This window comes from Ciona intestinalis, chromosome 11, assembly GCF_000224145.3.
Source record: "Ciona intestinalis chromosome 11, KH, whole genome shotgun sequence".
In the NCBI taxonomy this organism is placed as follows: Eukaryota; Metazoa; Chordata; class Ascidiacea; order Phlebobranchia; family Cionidae; genus Ciona; species Ciona intestinalis.
In genome coordinates this window covers 64330-82014 of record NC_020176.2, presented here as the reverse complement: position 1 = coordinate 82014, position 17685 = coordinate 64330, and the positions used below count along the sequence as shown (strand labels likewise).

Below are 17685 nucleotides of genomic sequence, written 5' to 3'. Positions count from 1 at the left end.
CATAGGAACGACATCATCAGCATAACACAGATGATCACGGCGGCCAAACAGATGCTCCCTCCACCCCTGTAAGTTATAATCCATACTTATTGTTGAAGTACCAAGCTGGACTTTATATAATGCTTACTCTTGTCTCATCTAACACTGAGGATGGTGCAGTTTCAGTTAATCAACTTTAACCATCCTCAGTGTTGGATGAGACAAGAGTAAGTGTTACAAGTACCAAGCTGGTCTTTATATAACACTCACTCTTGTTTCATCCAACACTGAGGATGGTGCAGTTTCAGTTAATCAACTTTAACCATCCTCAGTGTTGGATGAGACAAGAGTGAGTGTTACAAGTACCAAGCTGGACTTTATATAACACTTACTCTTGTTTCATCTAACACTGAGGATGGTGCAGTTTCAGTTATTCAACTTTAACCATCCTAAGGATGGTAGATGTAGACAAGAGTGAGTGTTACAAGTACCAATGCTGGTCTTTATATAACACTCACTCTTGTTTCATCCTACTATCCTTAGGATGATGCAGTTTTTAGTGTATCAACTTTAACCATCCTCAGTGTTGGATGAGACAAGAGTGAGTGTTACAAGTACCAAGCTGGACTTTATATAACACTTACTCTTGTTTCATCTAACACTGAGGATGGTGCAGTTTCAGTTATTCAACTTTAACCATCCTAAGGATGTTAGATGAGACAAGAGTGAGTGTTACAAGTACCAAGCTGGTCTTTATATAACACTCACTCTTGTTTCATCCTACTATCCTTAGGTAATCTAGTTTTTAGTGTTAAACTTCACCATCCTCGGTGTTAGATGAGACAAGATACCATTACTTAACAATATGAATTGCTAAGTAACAATATGCTTTATGACATCATAGGAAGGAAGTAATGATATGAAACCCTTCACTCCACAAGGACAAGCTACCAGGAAAAGATTTTCAAGTATTTCGTTTGGAATGAATCATGCAAGAAGGTAGGCTGTATAGTTGTGTTGTAACCCGTCAGTGGCACGAAGATGCATTTAAATATCCGATGCCCTAGCAAAGTGGTTAGCGTGCCTGCCTCTAACCCATAGCTTATGGTTTAAGGCTTGTCGCTGCTACCATTGTGGGCGTATGTGTTATCAGATACGATACTTAACAGCAATTGCTTCAACTCAGTCACTAATGGGTTGTCCAAATTATCAGCCATACATAAAAACAAAAACGTCTTTTTTCATCCACTTAGTTCAAGTTGTCAGCCATACAAGTTACATTACATTCTTCAACACCATCTTCCCCCACAGGCCACGCTTGGCACAGTTCGCATCCAAATTAGCAGCCAAGACACTCGAGCCTCCAGGTCCAAAGATCGAAACTTGGGAAGATTTGTTGAATACCGGCGAGAAGAAGGGAGCAAACCAACGTGGGGGGAACAAGTATTCCGTCAAATTAAGGTGCGTTTATTTAACAAGCGAGTGAAGCATAGTTATAACAAACTATAAAAAAGATCCAACATTTGAAATGAAGACAATTGTGCCACATATACATATATAGAGAGGCTGTAATGTTTGTATTGCAACTGAAAAGAAAATCTGTGTTTATGCATCATGGAGCTCCACTGGCAATTTAATTTCTCTTTAATTAAAAAGTGTTATGAGTTGTAGTTATTGTTTGGATAGAAACATATAGTGTTAATTATGACATGACATCAGAGTCCAAGTGTGACATCACAGTCTTAATTATGACATCACATTTATAAACATGATACCATAATCTTAATTATGACACCACAGTCGTCGTGGCACAGCCACAGCAACACACCACCCCACCACTAATGAACAAGTCCCACCATGGAACATGATTCAACAAACTGAGAAAACGATTCAAGAGCGAAGGAAGATGGCTTTGCTTGGAAGGTTAGTTAGTTGGTGTATATCTAACACTTGCTGGTTTGAGCAATGCTGATGGCAGTAATAACTAATATAAGAGCATCGGGGCACAGTCGTACCTCCGGGAAAAAAGGTGTCGATTCAAGGCTCGCTTCTGCTACCATTGTGGGCGTATGTGTCCTTGGAAAAGTCGCTTAACCAATTGCTCCAACCCAGTGGTGTTGTCTAAGTTATTAGTTATTATGCCACAAATATTCAGGGTATATTACATCATTTAATTCCTTTCTTTCCACCAGCACAAACAAGCGAACGGCCGAGGACGTTTTAAACGACATTCGAATCGACTTCGCTCGATTGCAAAAAGAAATATCAAAAGAAATGCATGAAGAATTACAAAGACAACGATTGTAGGAAATGTCGTCTATATTAAACCACTGGCAACTATGAGTTTTATGTTTTACATTGTTATGTTCTGTTTGTGGATAATTTTTATTATTTTACTAAAAAACAAAATCACATTTGACCAATGTTATTTAGACCACAGGATATTTTCATGTCTCACTCTAAAACTTATTTGTAGCACAATTTTACCACTTTATTAATTATCTATTGTAAACTATTTATATTTTTATGGGAATGTATTTTTGTTACCGCATCTGGGCTGGCTCTTTCTATTTAAATAGTAGTTTTCTATTTAAATCTCAGGGAGCAATTCCAATTGGTCCAGAATAAGTTCCACACCATCACATTTGGACCAATCACAAACCTTGCCTTAGATAAGATGAGATCGGACGCTCAAGCTTTGTCGAAAGATCGGAAAGAAAATCTAATGAAGCCGATGGTTTGGTGGGTGGTGTGAATGTAACTTGTTTATCATCACTTCGCCGGAAACAATAGCCGTTATAACACGGATGTTCTGTTTCATACACCTCGTGCCCGCTTACAAGTTACCCCATATGTAATTTTTTGAAAAACGAAAGTCATTACAACACAAGTTTTCTGTTTTATACACCTTGTGTCCGCTTACGAGTTACCACGTATGTAAACTTTTGGGGATTGTTTTTATTTTGGCGGATAGTCTGGATACCACAGATATGCAAAGCATTGGTATGAGGTGTTATATTGTTATATAAAGAGCTGAATGCCTACAACCAGAGAGTTATATATTGATTCAGTGATAGGATAACTGTTTGTAATAATATAGATGTTTGGCATCAGCCACCTTTCATTGAGGGGAATTAGAGAAAGGTTTTAATAACCAATGCTGTTATGATTGTAGTGTAGAGGTGCATATGTTTTGAGTTAAACAAAAAATTTTCTTGATAAGTTAATTGTGAAAAGTAACTTTCTGTTCAACATGTTTGGAAACTTATATTTTTTGGGTTAAAAACAAGTTGTTCTTAATAGGTTGTAAAAATAGACTGCTACACATAAAATAATTTATTTGTTTGGAAACTTACCTAAAGGTAGTGGTTTTGTGAACGTTTCTAGAACTAACTGAGTAAACCACTAAAGTTGAGTTATGTTGTTTCTATGGCAGGTTTATCAGTTTGAAAAGTGAAATGACGAAAGAGACCAAGAATCGTAACGAGACGATTAATTGTGTGCTGAAAAAAGTTGCGAGATTCCAGTTTGAAGATGACCACTCGATGGCGTTAGCTAAAGTGAGCGTTTTAGAGGAGGGTTTATAAAATGGTACCACCTTGTATGTGTAGTATGAATGGATGAATGTAACTTGGTGACTTTGTGTGGCAATGAAAGTCGTTATAACACAGGTGTGCTGTTTCATACAACCTGTGCCCGCTTACGTTACGAGTTACCACGTATGTAACTTTATGGGCTATTGTTTATGTGTATAGCTATTAGTAATTTGTATGGCTAATATGCAATTGGAGCAACTGCCATTAAGTTATACTTAAAAAGTAAGAACACATATGTCCACAATGGCAGTAGTGACATACCTGTTACCATCGTATAAAACTTAAAATCTCTAAATTACCAGCCAAAAAATGATACATGGACATATGAAACAGAACATTTATGTTATAACATAGCATAATGTTTATTTATCTCTTCTCAAATGATAGCGAATATCATGTAACAAAACTGCCATGCCCTAGTTTGCATGAAAAAATAAGTTACATGCATGGTCACTGGTAAGCGAGCACAAGGTATATAAAGCAGAATACCCATGTTATACTGACTGTCGTTGTAAAATAAATTTCATTCATTCAAAATTAAACCTCTAACTATCCCACCCAGGAGAAATTATGTTTGATTATAATGTCGATGCCCGCACACATTCTACTTACAACTGCGATGACAGACGCGATTCGATTCTTGCTCCATCGTGTGTTGGCTGCTCCACCCGAACTTCTCGACTGTTGGCTTCACGCAAGAAAGTTAAACGTCGTCAGCTCAGTCCTTCGGTCTGGAAGAATATCTTAAGATTTAGGACAATGTTTAAATCGGGAATCCTTTTTTTTTAAATATATAGAAACTTTCTTATGGCATAATTTAGCACTCTTCCCAAATTTTTACTATGACATATTTTAATAAAGTTTTTAATAAAAAAAACTGGATTGCTTGATGTAATATTAAGTTAAATCCATTTTTTTATTAAAATAACAATATATTTTAAGTTGCATTGATTTGATCACAGACACATAAACAATTTTATGTATGTGTTTTTGTTTCTTCAATTATTAGCTGTTTCCTTCAATTGGAAATGGTTTGTTTTGGTCATAATATATGATATGACATCATAATGTTAGTCACGTGTGCAGGAAATCATGAAACAATTCGATCTATCGCGCTTAAGGTTCGCGTTTATTTTAATTATAATTTTAATTAGCAATGTCGCAGTTAGTTGAGACAACGTGTATATTCTATGTCTATGACGTAACAAGCATTTAGTGATATGTATTCGAGTATTGGAATATATTGCTTAAAATGAAACAGACAATACTGTTTATGACCACCAGTGGTCACGTGATATCTGTTCTGCTCGATTGGTTTTCTATGTCGCTATAAATAGAACGCAAAGCGTATGACAACAATTGGTATTGTGACGTAGGTAGGACTAAGGAATACTTCACAACGGTTTGTTGTTTTGTCATAATGGATTGTTAGAAACATCGCGCAGTCAGAGCTTTATTAATACAGGTTATAGTAAGGCGTCATAGTTTCAGAATACATGGATTTATGGTAATTATGATTCACAATTGACGTAAGCTTTATCAAACTTTCGATTGTGATATAATTAATGTTCGGTTGTTACCACCATTGTTACGTTTCGGGATAAGCATTGTTACGTTTAATGAAAATAAACGTTATTATGTCGTAACAATAAAAGTAAGAAGGTGGTTTTATTCTAGTTTTAGTATCAGAATAATAAGCGTTAGTGACGTAACAGTTGCGTAATTTTGTGACGTACAGATCTTATTGTTGTGTTTAGCGTCAAGCGCGAAAGTTTAATGACGTCATAATCAATTAACGTGATCGGATATTGATTATCACATCATAGTGGTGGGGGAATACCCACATGCAGTTAGGAATTTCCCTTCTTTTATGAAATAATTATCTTTAAAAGTTACATTAGCACAATTTGCATTTTGCGATAGAAACCATTCTTAGTGATGGACAAACAGTTACAAAAAGCATAAAAAACCAGAGTCCATATATAAACATGAGTTATTTTATGTCGCCCATAGAAATCACATAGCACATAACAAATGGGGCTAAATTGATCATAGACATAATATAAATATGAACGTATATAGCTAAGTTTAATATATTTTATGTTTTTAATACAAATACAGGATGCAGATTAAAGAAAATCAAATTTTCAAGTAGATGTGTAGATTTATTAAAGCCCAAAAGTGACTTGAAGTTGTTGAGTTCTATAAATAAACTGCGACTAAGCAGAAAAATCTGTTTAAAAATTCCCGTTGCTAGGGTAAACAATCGGCGAAATTGGCCCCATTTGGTTGCCCTGTAAGATTTCTATGGTGATGAAATAACTCATGTTTATATACGGACTCTGTAAAAAACTAATTCATAAGCATTTCTGGCATCATAGCAACAATCAGTCCTAATCTTTTTGCTTTTCGAAACTTTTATGATCTTCGTTACCGTAACTAAAACAAAAAATCTTATTTCGGAAAATACTAACTAAACCTTTGCTGATCTTACAGCACTGTTACATCATAGTAGCCATTATGACAGAAGCCATTAGTAGTGTTGTTGGATTTTCATTGGACGATATCGCCGAGATCGATCCGTTTAAAACGACCTATCATCTTGTGTTCTTCCTCATACTTTGTACGTTCGTTGGAGTTATTTTCTTCATGATTGGAGTTGCATTCTTGTACTCGTTCTGTGAATGTCTTTGCTGTGATGGGGGGGAAGAAGTGGTGGTCCAACAGAAACAAACGAAGAAAAATAAAGTCCATGCTCAACAGCGACAAGTTGAAATACCTAGCTGGTGAAAAGTGTGACAAACATTGTGAAGGTTATGTTGTACAAAACAAATATTTCATATATATATAATACACTGATTTAAACAAGTATTATTTGATCTATGTTTATGTTTTGGTTTTATTCCTAATAGGACGGTTAATGCACAACTACCATTATTAGGTTATTTTTGTTTTAGCAGCCTGTATTATGTAGATATTACCTAAAAAGTATGAAGCCAAATGTATATGATGTATGAACCAATTTTTAAATATAATGTTACTATTATACTGGAAAGTTGCAACTGTTTTAAACTTTTTAACTTCTATAAAATGTGTTTTAATATTGCAAAGTTTTTGAAGTATTGTTTGTAACATATTTTACTTTGTGAAGCCATAATGTACCTACTGTGATGTCATAGTGATTTAAATATTCAAACATGCCTGAGTTCATCTGTTCTGTATATTTGTTTGTTTAATGATTTGTATTTATTGTTGCCACCTTTAATAATATGCCAAACTACTTTTTAAAAAATTCCGTCATTATATATTTAAGTGTTAATTAATATCATTCCTGTTTTGCTAAGGTTTTTAAAGCTTACTGATACATAAGTACGTTTGCATGTTCATATTGTTTATATAAGTTTGCACTAGATTTTAAAACATTTTAGCTTTTTCATATGAAGCCATTTATTTCATTTTAATGCTTGCCTAGGCCCACCTATATGTTACAAACTTATTTAAACTTTAGCTTTCCATGCCTTCTATACAACATACAAGCATGTCTTGCCACTGTGGAACTTTGGTGCTAAGTGTTAAACACAACCATAATGCATACAGATAGTTAATATAATATTTAAACCGGTATAGTCAATCTAATATTTAAATTTAAACCAGTGTAGTCAAACCATTGTGTTATTTTTATCACTAAGTGTTGTTCTTGTCAAGGTTTTCAGTTAATACCAATATAGTGGAACTATGGTGTTGTTGTTTTTCTTGTATATATAGTTTATCTTTACACAAAGTTTTCATACACAAAGTTTTTCCTGTTTTACAGATTTTATATATACCCTGTACCTTGAAACATAGAGATGTCAAACTTAAACACAGACATCATAAACAACGCTCTTACGAATGTGGTCGGTTTCACACTTGATGACATCGCTAAGATTGAACCGTTTAAGGTGATTCCCCTGTTGTAAGATAACTTGTTTCAATGCTAAGTCTCTTTGTGATGAAACTAGTTTTTCTATGAAGTTCTTTTTCCTAGATTAAATAAATTATAAGTATTTTACTCTGAGCATAGGCACCAAACCTGAAGTGGCATGTCAAGTAAACATTACAGCCTATAAGTTAAGATTTGTTTTACGGATATATCTGTTAAAAATGCATGTTAAAATAAATGGTAACACCCTATTAAAACATTTGTGAAATTTGTTGTGCCCACTGCACCACTGCATACCCTAAATTGTCGCCTTCACTGAATATTGTTAAACCACTACTTTGCGCTGTTTAATTAGGGATAAAACTGCATCCTTGCATCCCCTGAATTGGCGCCTTTTTAACACCATACATATAACAGGATACTTACAGCACTGTATGGTTCGGTATCTTTATTGCTTTCATTGGAATGTTTGGCGTGTTGTTCGCGATTGCTTTCCTTTATTCGTTCTGCGACTGTGTGTGTTCATGCTGCAGGAGGTCGGAACCCAAACCTCATAAACGAAGAAACAATAAAGTCAAGAACGGGTCAGATAACATTGGGATGGGAGAAATACATTAGGACAACCTAAGGATCAAATCTAAAGTTTTAACAAATTATTAGGATAACAAAGTTTTTTATTGACGTTTTTTTTTGAATTAATGTTTTTATACCCAAAGAGCTAAAAAGACTGTTATACATTATGCCTGGTAGCGGAAACCACACAATATAAGAAAAATCATTTACTTGAGTTGTGAACAATTTATATTAATTAGTGCATTAAACATAACCGCTGTAATGTTTCATATATCTACACATTCCAATCTATGTATATTGCTTTGCTTTTAGATGTCTTCATTTTAACTTTTATCATTGCAATCTTATTGTTTTAGAATCACAAGTTTCTTTGTTTAAAACAATTGCACTGTTTGTTCCATTATTACAATGTATATTTGTATTATGACATCACACTGCTCTCACATACATCACAGAATATGTAATTAACATATTATGACGTGATAAAAAAATTTCTTTCTTCACTGCAGAAAAATTAAACTTAATTTTTAGAAATAAAAAGCATTTTTAGAAATAAGAAGAATATTGTTAACAAGTATTGACAAAAACAGTTAGTCTACATTGCAGACTACGTAAACAGTGCAATTTTTTAAATCTCTAATTACATTTTAAAATTGTATCTTCACATACTGCCGGAAAATATAACTGCAATGTTAGATTAAGAATCAAACATTAAAACTGAAATCGACGCCAAGTAGAAACAACTAGTCTAAAGTAAAAACACAGCATCACCATAAAGACTATAAAGACATCTTGAAATCTCATGTTACTACTTTTTTAGCTTGGACAACAGCACTAAACTTAGGTGATTAAATACATGGTGTCAGGCAGGTGGTAAGGAAACAAGTAAAATAATTAAATTAGAAGCTGATTTTCACAGAACAGACATAAATTATCTATAAATTAGTTAGAAAATACTTTTTTGTAACTTAAACTACATGTATACATTATAGTAAATTATTAAACCATAAATATATATCTTTTATAAAGTGGAACCCTTTCTTTTTTGTATGCTTTAGTTATACAATCATGCATTGAAATTAAGAAAAATAATAATGCACAAAGTTACATACGTGGTAACTTGTAAGCAGGCACGAGTTGTATAAAACAGAACACCAGTGTTATAACAACTGTCGTTGCTTTTTCATGCGAGGATAAATAAGTTATATTCCCTCACTTAAATGCTGCTAAAGTATGTTTGACTGCAATGTGGTTATGCACGTGGAGGCTTGGGAGTCAACCTGGTGAAAATTAATTCTGTCCTTGGTGTCGTGATAACAAGTCACACAAGGCTTAAACCCTAGGTCCCTGACAAGGACCCCACCCACATAGAATAGAAATCCCTTATGTTGCAAGCCGTTGTTGCCGCAGTTTACGAACAATATCCTCGGCAGCTTTTGGCACGACCTCCAACTTTATAATAGACGGACTCACTTGTGTCTTGGGTTCCGTCCCTATCACTATGGTAACTACCACTTGGGGCAGTGTGGAGCATCTCAAATCACCAACAAGGCAACAGAATTGATCGTACGAGAAAATAACAGTTTTAACCCCTTTTTTCATTTCTACCAGTGTCTGTTTTTTGACTCCAGTTTCGAAGAAATAAATCCGGGTTTGACAATTCCTTGTTCCGTATAAAGTATTTCCCATCATATACAGTTGCAAGCCACCGTGGAAGTTTTCCAGCAATGCAGTTCTCCATTTGCTGTATTTATCCTGGATTGTTGAGGGGAAAATAAATTCATTAAAACTTAGTGTGTCGGCCTCAACTTTTGAAGTTGAAGCCACGGCTTTTGAGGTTGAAGCCACAGCTTTTGAGGTTGAAGCCACCGCCTTCGAAGTTGAAGCCACCGCTTTTAAAGTTGAAGCCACGGCTTTAGATGGTAAATCCACGGCTTGTCTATTGTAAAACACCATTAACTCTTTTTCCATTGAAAATGTCCTTTCTTGCACCATTGTTTTGTCATAATACAACCTTAAAGTGAAGATTGTGACATCACGTTCTGCAATTGCAATTTTAAATTAAATAATTGCAACAAACATTTAGGATCTACAACAAACACATTGTTTATCTCCTTAAATATTGTAACGAAGACCAGGATAATGAAAATAACGAAAAGAAGGGAATTAGGATCAATTAACAGGCGATAAAACAAGCATTGATAAACATGTTTATCCTCACATGGTGGGGAAACAACAGTAGTTACAACGTAGGTGCTCTGTTTCATACGCCTCATGCCCGCTACCAAGTTACCAAGTGTAAATTTAAAAACTCGAAAAATAATTAATTTCACACTAACCTGGTGTTTCAAATTTGTTCAACAAAGGCAGCAATTTTTTAGATGGTGATGTCATAGTAGGATTGTTACATGAAGAATCTGGATTATTACATAACAGTAAAGTACAATTAACAAGAAGTGTATTAATTATGACGTCACAAACCTTTTGTCTTTTGTTTCTTTTCTTTTTTGTTTTTTTTCCTGGATTTTGAAGTTTCAGAATTCTCTCTAAAAATTTCATTTGTGATTTTAAAATATTGGGTATACTTTAAGTGGAAACAACATTAACTGGCACCATTGTGGGTGTATGTATTCTAATTAAAACACTATGATTGCCCTGCCACACAGAGATAAATATGTTACATTAATTCACCTGTCACAGGATTGCTTAAGCTTGTATAAATGTAGTAACAGTTGTGGGTAATCCCCTGTCAGTTTCTTCAGGAAAACATCAGGGTTGATATTTGGTTTGCCTTCGTTAAAACCGCCTTCGTTGAAACCGATGCATTTCTTGACTTTCAAAGGAATGTTTGAATCCAAAACATGAGCATCCTGTTGTGATGCATTGTGGGTAATCTTACTAAAGCTATGTTGATGATGATTTCTAATTTAAATTAAATTTACACAACATTAGTTTCAAGGGTAAAAAAGATCTGTTAATCGCTTGTTTTGTGATCCTAGAGGACATCATCAGGCAGGGTATGTTTTTAACATTAGTTTTAATGGACACTGAGGTGCATGAAGCCAACATTGGCAAAAAAAAGTTTCTCCACCATTAAACAAGTGATACCAATAAATAGTCAAGCCATTGTACGCATACTATTAAACCTGCGATACCATTAGTTAAGTGATTTACCCACCATGTTCCTAACCAGCCTAACAAGGCCTCCAACATCACTACAATCAAGTGGTCCATGTTTTTTATCTTTATCCATGTATTCTCTCAAAGCAACTGGGACATTCATTGGGTCGATTTTAAACGCGACAAACTCCTTCCCATCACCAACCAAGGACTCACTGTATTCATTCAATCTTTTGTTAAACGCACTATTCTGACGAGCCTGAATGAAAGGTTTCATTTCCTGAAAAAAAACATTCTTTTTTAGATTTAGAGTATCCCAAATAGTTTGAATGTTTGATTTATGGTTATATTTTACAAGGGTGAGGTCCTACTGAGACAACTTTGGCTTAAATCCCAGGTCCCATGGCGTACCTCACTGTAGGACCTCACCCATATAGAATAGAATGTACATATACAATGTTGGGGTAATGGGCCAACTCTGGCCTAAATCCCAGGTTCCATGATGTGCCACACTGTAGGACCTCATTAGGGCTGTGAATTTTCCGTTAACCATTCAGTTTTAACCGGTTATCCGATACAAGTGTAATCCTAATAAAAGCGTCTTGTTTATTGCTTTTCTTTCGCGAATTTAAAGGCAACTTTACGATGTACGTATTCAAACCTGTTTTAAAGCACCTGCCGGCAAAATAATCCAATCGCTATTATGAAGTAAATTATCAACGTGTGAATTGCTTTTATGTCGTAATCAATTGCCAGGTCAAACAATTGCTTTTATGATGCAATAAATCCACGTGTGAACGCCTGCTTTTTCGTAATAAACACGCTGCTTGGCTGAGGAAAACATTTAAGTTGTGTATTACGCCAAAATAATGTTGCAAAACTAGTTATCTTGCGGTATTAACAATCAAGATTGCTGACATAATCGCCGTTGTAAGGCACGATCAAAGCAACAGCGTCCCTGCGCACTCTATCTTATCACGAAGCACCAATCAACGAACGCGAACACGTGCCTTTCGTGTAAATAAGACAGATATTGATATACGTTTATGCCCTATGACATCATAGTTCGGTTAACGACTTGAACTTTCCGTTAGCGGTTAACCAAATAGGTTCAGTTAACAGGTTAACTTTTCCACAGCCCTAGACCTCACTCCTATATACAGTTGAGCTGTTTTAATTTAAATTTGTAAAAACTCCAACCTTGTAGAAACCAATTTTTCTTTTTCCTTTCCAGAACAACGGATGATCGGAAACTTGTGCGATTGTCATCCTGTGTTCTTGGTCACTCATTGTCATTCCCTTTATGATGTCACAAGCCATTATTCTTTTCTCGCAAGTCAGGCCATTGAGAAGAGCTGAAAAGTAAAATTAAGTTAAAATAACAAGTAAAATAATATGACATCATAGGTAATGACATAATACAGAATGACATCATAGATTATGACATCATCACATACCTGTATCCTTCAGTCTAAGATGATCGAAACTTGGGGAACCCTCATTCATGAGAACACCGTTTGTGACGACATAATGAAAGAGAATTCCGAGAGAATAAACGTCGCTCGACTTACGCTAAAAAGGAGTTGTAACAATGTGAGTCTAGTGATAATTTAAACAAGGCAGTCATGGACAGAAGAATAAAAATATATATTAAAATAATTTTGATTAAAATATGTAGACTATACAAAGATGAATGAAATAAAACCTTTTTTTTTAAAGTGGAAAAATTAAAAATTATAATATAAAAACTTTAATTTTTTATTACAATTTTTCGGCTTGTATCTTTACACTCTGGTGCGATATACTGGGGGTGGCCGAAAGTGTTTGAAAACACCCCGGAATTCCCCTGTTCGATGACCCTGCTTAATCCGAAGTCACAAACTTTGACCTTTGACCCCTGCATTTGTTTAACAAGAAGAAAGTTGGTTGGTTTGATGTCCCGGTGGACTGAAATAAATAAATATTTGAATAAAAATTTTAAATAATGTTTATTTTATTGCGTCAACGTTTTGTTAAAATGTGTCCAATTTACATTTAAAAAAAATGTTTTTACAAATAAATTGAGCTTCTCGTAAATTAATGCTAATTTTGCAGTAATGTTTCGTCTGCCATTCAGTGAAACATCATACTCTGATAATAGCACAATAAAGATAAAAATAAAGCTACACCTACAGACTTTAAACCAAGAGTTTATTTATTAGGAGAATTAATTAAAATTCAGGATCCTAATATTTTATATTAAAATAAACTTTATGGGTTGTTTTGTGAACATCACAAACTATTGGTTTATGATATTTAGACACAAGATGACAAGAACATTGGGTTTTAATGTAAGGTAGTGGGAAAAATGCATAAGTTGTAACTGCAAGCGTTTACCATAATCTACACTATGACATCATAATACACCCACTTATGTCACATGTGTCATGCAGGAAGAGGATTCCATTCATTGCTTGTTTAATAATAATGAGTGTTGTGATGTCATCAAAATAATCACGAGGTAGTTTGCCTTCAATCATTTTCGAGTTTTCAATATACTGAAGATTGAGGAATAAAAGATGGTATTTTTAGTTTGCTACCAGGAATAATATAATATTGACTTTTTTGGCTTCAAGAAAACATTAATTAATTTTATGCAAGACTTCACCAAGGATTTAAAACCATCCAATTGGATTTGGTATATATTTCAATACCCTCATGAAGTCTTGCATGATGCCAGGAAAAAACGATAAAATAAAATTAGATTATTTTAATAGAATATTCACCAAAAAAAAGTGTAAAAACATATCAATGTTAGAAGATAGGAATTTTCCAAATACCCAAGTTTTATTCTCCTGTAAGTATGACATACTCATCTGTGATGTCATAATACCTGTTCGATTGTTGCATCACAAAGTTCCATCACCAACATTTTGTAAACTTCCTGTGAAGTAACAAACAAGTAAAATCAACTATCATAGGCGCCCAGTTTTGAAATATAGTGGGAGGCGAGGCCTATTATGACAGAACAGAATCGTGACATCATAACACTTCGGCGCTTTATTTTTTAAACAGCGTTTGTCGTTATTATACGCTGGCTCAACGCTGGGCGTCAGTGTTACGCGTTGATCCCTTTCTCGTGTGTATTTGCAAGATTGGCCGATATATAAATCGCTTGTTCAAGGGAACGTGCTTTCTACTTGACCTTTACGTGCGTTGTAGTTTAACGTCCACGTGCTTTAGTTTTGCGTCGTCTTACAAAGGCAAAGCAACACATTCAATGTTAGCTACTTAGAAAATGAAGAACAACCAACGGGCTAAACAGACGATGTTATCCTATTCTAAAGTTTCAAACAATGTAGGCGGAAATAAACAACCTAAATATGTTCCAGAAGTAACACTGCTGTATATTTACAATGTTTTCCTCAGCCAAGCGGCATAATTATTACGAATTAGTAGGGATTCACACGTGGATTCATTGTGGTCAACGCATGCCTAAATTTCCGCTCTGCTATTGTTACGTTGTTAATTTTAATCTTTTTTAACCGCCATGGTATATTTTTATGGGAACAATACGAATAAATTTAGTAAAATTACATATTTTTTTGTTAATTCGTCTACGGAGGCCGCCTCAGCGCTATTATTTCCTACGTAGGCGAGGCCTCTGCGCCTTTGCGTACTCGGCGCCTATGTAAACTATGGTTGTTTAAACTAATTTTTAAAAAACTAGTTCTATCGTATGGTGGGTTTTATAAAGGACAACTAAGTATTAGTTCAACAGCCATGCTTTTTAAACTTTATTTTACTTATTGAATGTATTGAATGAAACCATTACAAGTTTCAATAATTATATTGCTACTTATTTTTTCTTTACTGTTTTAATTGTCGCATTTTATGAAATACAAAACATGTATCTTATTTACCTTGTCTTAAATAATCAATAGGGTAAAAATCGATTTTCTGTTAATGTTTGATTATGATAATGATAATGCCTATTGTCTATAAAATAAATGTTATATTTTCACCACACTCAAAACATCAAAGGGTCAAAATCTAAAACAACACGAACACCTGTTTTAGTGCAGGAATAATCTGCTGAAACTTTTTCATACAAACATAATAAATGATACTACCCACCTCCCCCTCAATGTGGTTCATCCAATCAATGTAATTGATAACATTCTCGTGATCCGATGCCATCTGCATGTTCTTGATCTCATATTCAAGTTTGTGCGATTGTTCCGAAACTTTCTTCACCGCGAAGCGTTTCCCTGAGCGAGACTTGCATCTGAGATAGAAATAACATTATATATGGTGTATGGTTGATTTAATGGTTCAGCGCTGTCATAGAAAAAATACGGGTTCTAACTTTAAGCTCAATGTTGCTATCATTGTGGGCTTATGTATACTCAGACCAGTTGATTAATGAATGAATGAATGAATGAATGAAACTTGCTTTATGCTCGCGGGTAGAAACAATAGTAATAACACGGGTGTTCTGTTTCACACACCTAGTGCCCGCTTAGGAGCTACTACGTACGTAACTTTGTGTGTCATTGTGTTCTGTATCGCTGACAATTTAAACAATCCATTAGTAACCACTGGATTATACAATGTAGGTTAGCATATTACAGACACAGCATCATAGTATTCATATAAACACAAAAAGAGAAAGATTATTCAAGATATTTTCCAACTTACTCATGAACACTGCCATATGAGCCCACGTCAATCAAACCAATGATGTCATAGGTAGAGGAAAAATCTGAAAGAGAAACAATTGTTACAAACAATTACGTTAGGGGGCTAGGGGCCAACTCTAGGCTTTTCTGTATGGGTTTTCCTACTTATCTAAATTGTTATCTATATCAATAAAATGATAAATATAAATAAAACAAATACCCCCAAAACAGCCACAAAACTAAAAATAGAATAGGAACCAGAAACCTACTGTTCTCCGCCATGACGATTTCCTAATGTTACGTCACAAACATTTTGATAAAACAATTGATGCGACTTCCACCTTAGGGAAAACCCCTCAACAAAAACTCGTGTTTTTACCTGTTGTAAATATTTCAACATGGGCTTGTAATATGTATAAAGTTACATAATGTGTGCTTGATAAACATTGTTACACAAGGTTTATTGCATTTATGGAAAATGACGCAAAGTTTTATTGGCACTTAATTACACAAACTGTTATAATAGATTGGGGTAAGATGGGACAAGTTTGGGTTTTTATCGTTCCACTTGTACACAAACTGTTATAATAGATTGGGGTAAAATGGGACAAGTTTGGGTTTTTATCGTTCCACTTGGTAGTAAACAAAGAATATTTACAGAATTAAATAACCGTATTCTTACGACTCCGAAAGAGCCTTGTTAGTTGTTAAAAACACGGTCAGGCTATAAGAGATATAAGCTATACCGGTATCCATCTTACCCGCACTTCCCACGGTACTATATAGTAGGGTGGGAGAAGATGGGACACGTTTTCATTCTATTTTCCCGTCACATTTGGTAGTAAACAAATAACATTTAAAGAAATATTAAACCGTATCATCACGACTCCCATAGACCGTTGTTAATTGTTTAAAACACGATCAGGATATTTGGACATTATGTGTTAAAAGTTGTCCAATCTTCCCCCACTCTACTATACTATGGAATTACCTTTATTTTATTTATACAACGTCTTAGTACTTTGTGGCAATTTATATTTGAAGAGCGCTTATGACAAAACGATTACAAATAATAATAACGCATTTTCTTTGTTAATATTCCTTCTGCAAAATAGAAACAGAATTAAAATATCTTCATAGTTTATGTGGCTGGCGTTGGTGGAAAGCCACTACGGCACGACAAGCCCCCAGCCAATGGTAGTGGGTTTCTACTTCTTTAGGTGAGAAACCCTTGTCGGATATATCCGCAAGGAAAAGAAACCAAGAAAAATAACAAAGTTAGTACGGTGCTTCAATGAATATAAGCCTACATAACACACGAAAACATACGACACGACACACATTCCATGGTCATTGAAACACCTACGATGGAAAGATACAAAAATCAAACGGGAGAAACTCTGCAGTGCGCACGACACCAAGCGGTCACTTTCAAGGAGTCAAAACCAACAACGGCCCTGCATCGCCCGGCCGCTTATTGAGAAAACATCTTGGTACCGCGATACTATCGTCGTATCTCCACACAATATAATATCGTCCGGATGTTACGCACCGCATCGACCGTTACGACATACTGTGGCTGTTACGAACCGCTAAAAGCGGCGACGTCCACGTAACAAACCCGCAGCTGTAACGTAACTAAGCCGACCGTGACGTAACCGCACCGAACGCAGGGTCATGACGTTGCTGACCCACCGCATCGACGTAAAGTGTAATTGTGACGTGGCCATCGTCTCAATTACGCCATACGCGATGTTGTGTAAAAATAAAAAAGATGTTAACTTTAACGGTGGAGATTTATATTAAAGTTAAAGTTTAAATTTGTTTAAAAATT

At 35.0% G+C, this 17685-nt stretch overlaps 2 protein-coding genes and 1 long non-coding RNA gene across 4 annotated transcripts; 2 read left to right on the top strand and 1 right to left on the bottom strand.

Moving 5' to 3' along the window:
* Positions 1 to 6: 6 nt before the first annotated feature.
* LOC108949887 lies at positions 7 to 4374 on the top strand. The gene is made up of 8 exons (XM_026836585.1): positions 7 to 68; positions 884 to 978; positions 1291 to 1440; positions 1780 to 1902; positions 2172 to 2282; positions 2581 to 2721; positions 3416 to 3539; positions 4138 to 4374. The coding sequence occupies exons 2-8, from the start codon at positions 899 to 901 to the stop codon at positions 4321 to 4323; spliced, it is 915 nt and encodes a 304-aa protein (XP_026692386.1). The 5' UTR covers positions 7 to 68; positions 884 to 898; the 3' UTR covers positions 4324 to 4374.
* Positions 4375 to 5789: 1415 nt separating this feature from the next.
* Positions 5790 to 8868, top strand: LOC100185707. The gene is made up of 2 exons (XR_182136.4): positions 5790 to 7516; positions 7915 to 8868. It is a non-coding gene; the product is annotated as an uncharacterized LOC100185707 (long non-coding RNA).
* On the bottom strand, positions 8009 to 16489 carry LOC108949931 (serine/threonine-protein kinase/endoribonuclease ire-1-like). Of its 2 annotated transcripts, XM_018814175.2 has the most exons (13): positions 16121 to 16489; positions 15871 to 15934; positions 15307 to 15457; positions 14063 to 14113; positions 13601 to 13727; positions 12956 to 13137; positions 12648 to 12762; positions 12391 to 12545; positions 11249 to 11470; positions 10762 to 10940; positions 10552 to 10616; positions 10410 to 10487; positions 8009 to 10112 (listed from the first exon to the last, which is right to left on the bottom strand). In XM_018814175.2, exons 1-13 carry the CDS (start codon positions 16131 to 16133, stop codon positions 9454 to 9456), a joined length of 2061 nt encoding a protein of 686 aa, XP_018669720.1. In that variant the 5' UTR covers positions 16134 to 16489; the 3' UTR covers positions 8009 to 9453. The 2 variants fall into 2 exon arrangements, with proteins under 2 accessions (XP_018669720.1, XP_026692385.1); XM_026836584.1 differs by lacking the exons at positions 15307 to 15457; positions 15871 to 15934; positions 16121 to 16489 and having other exon boundaries at positions 14010 to 14072.
* Positions 16490 to 17685: the final 1196 nt, after the last annotated feature.

Coding starts and splice junctions, on each gene's coding strand:
- LOC108949887 (XM_026836585.1), top strand. CDS start 899: ATGAAACCCTTCACTCCACAAGGACAAGCTACCAGGAAAAGATTTTCA. Junction 2,283..2,580: donor GAATTACAAAGACAACGATT/GTAGGAAATGTC, acceptor TTTAAATCTCAG/GGAGCAATTCCAATTGGTCC. Junction 3,540..4,137: donor ACTCGATGGCGTTAGCTAAA/GTGAGCGTTTTA, acceptor TATCCCACCCAG/GAGAAATTATGTTTGATTAT.
- LOC108949931 (XM_018814175.2), bottom strand. Junction 13,138..13,600: donor GCATGACACATGTGACATAA/GTGGGTGTATTA, acceptor TATTTATTTCAG/TCCACCGGGACATCAAACCA. Junction 10,488..10,551: donor AAAGAAACAAAAGACAAAAG/GTTTGTGACGTC, acceptor GTAATAATCCAG/ATTCTTCATGTAACAATCCT.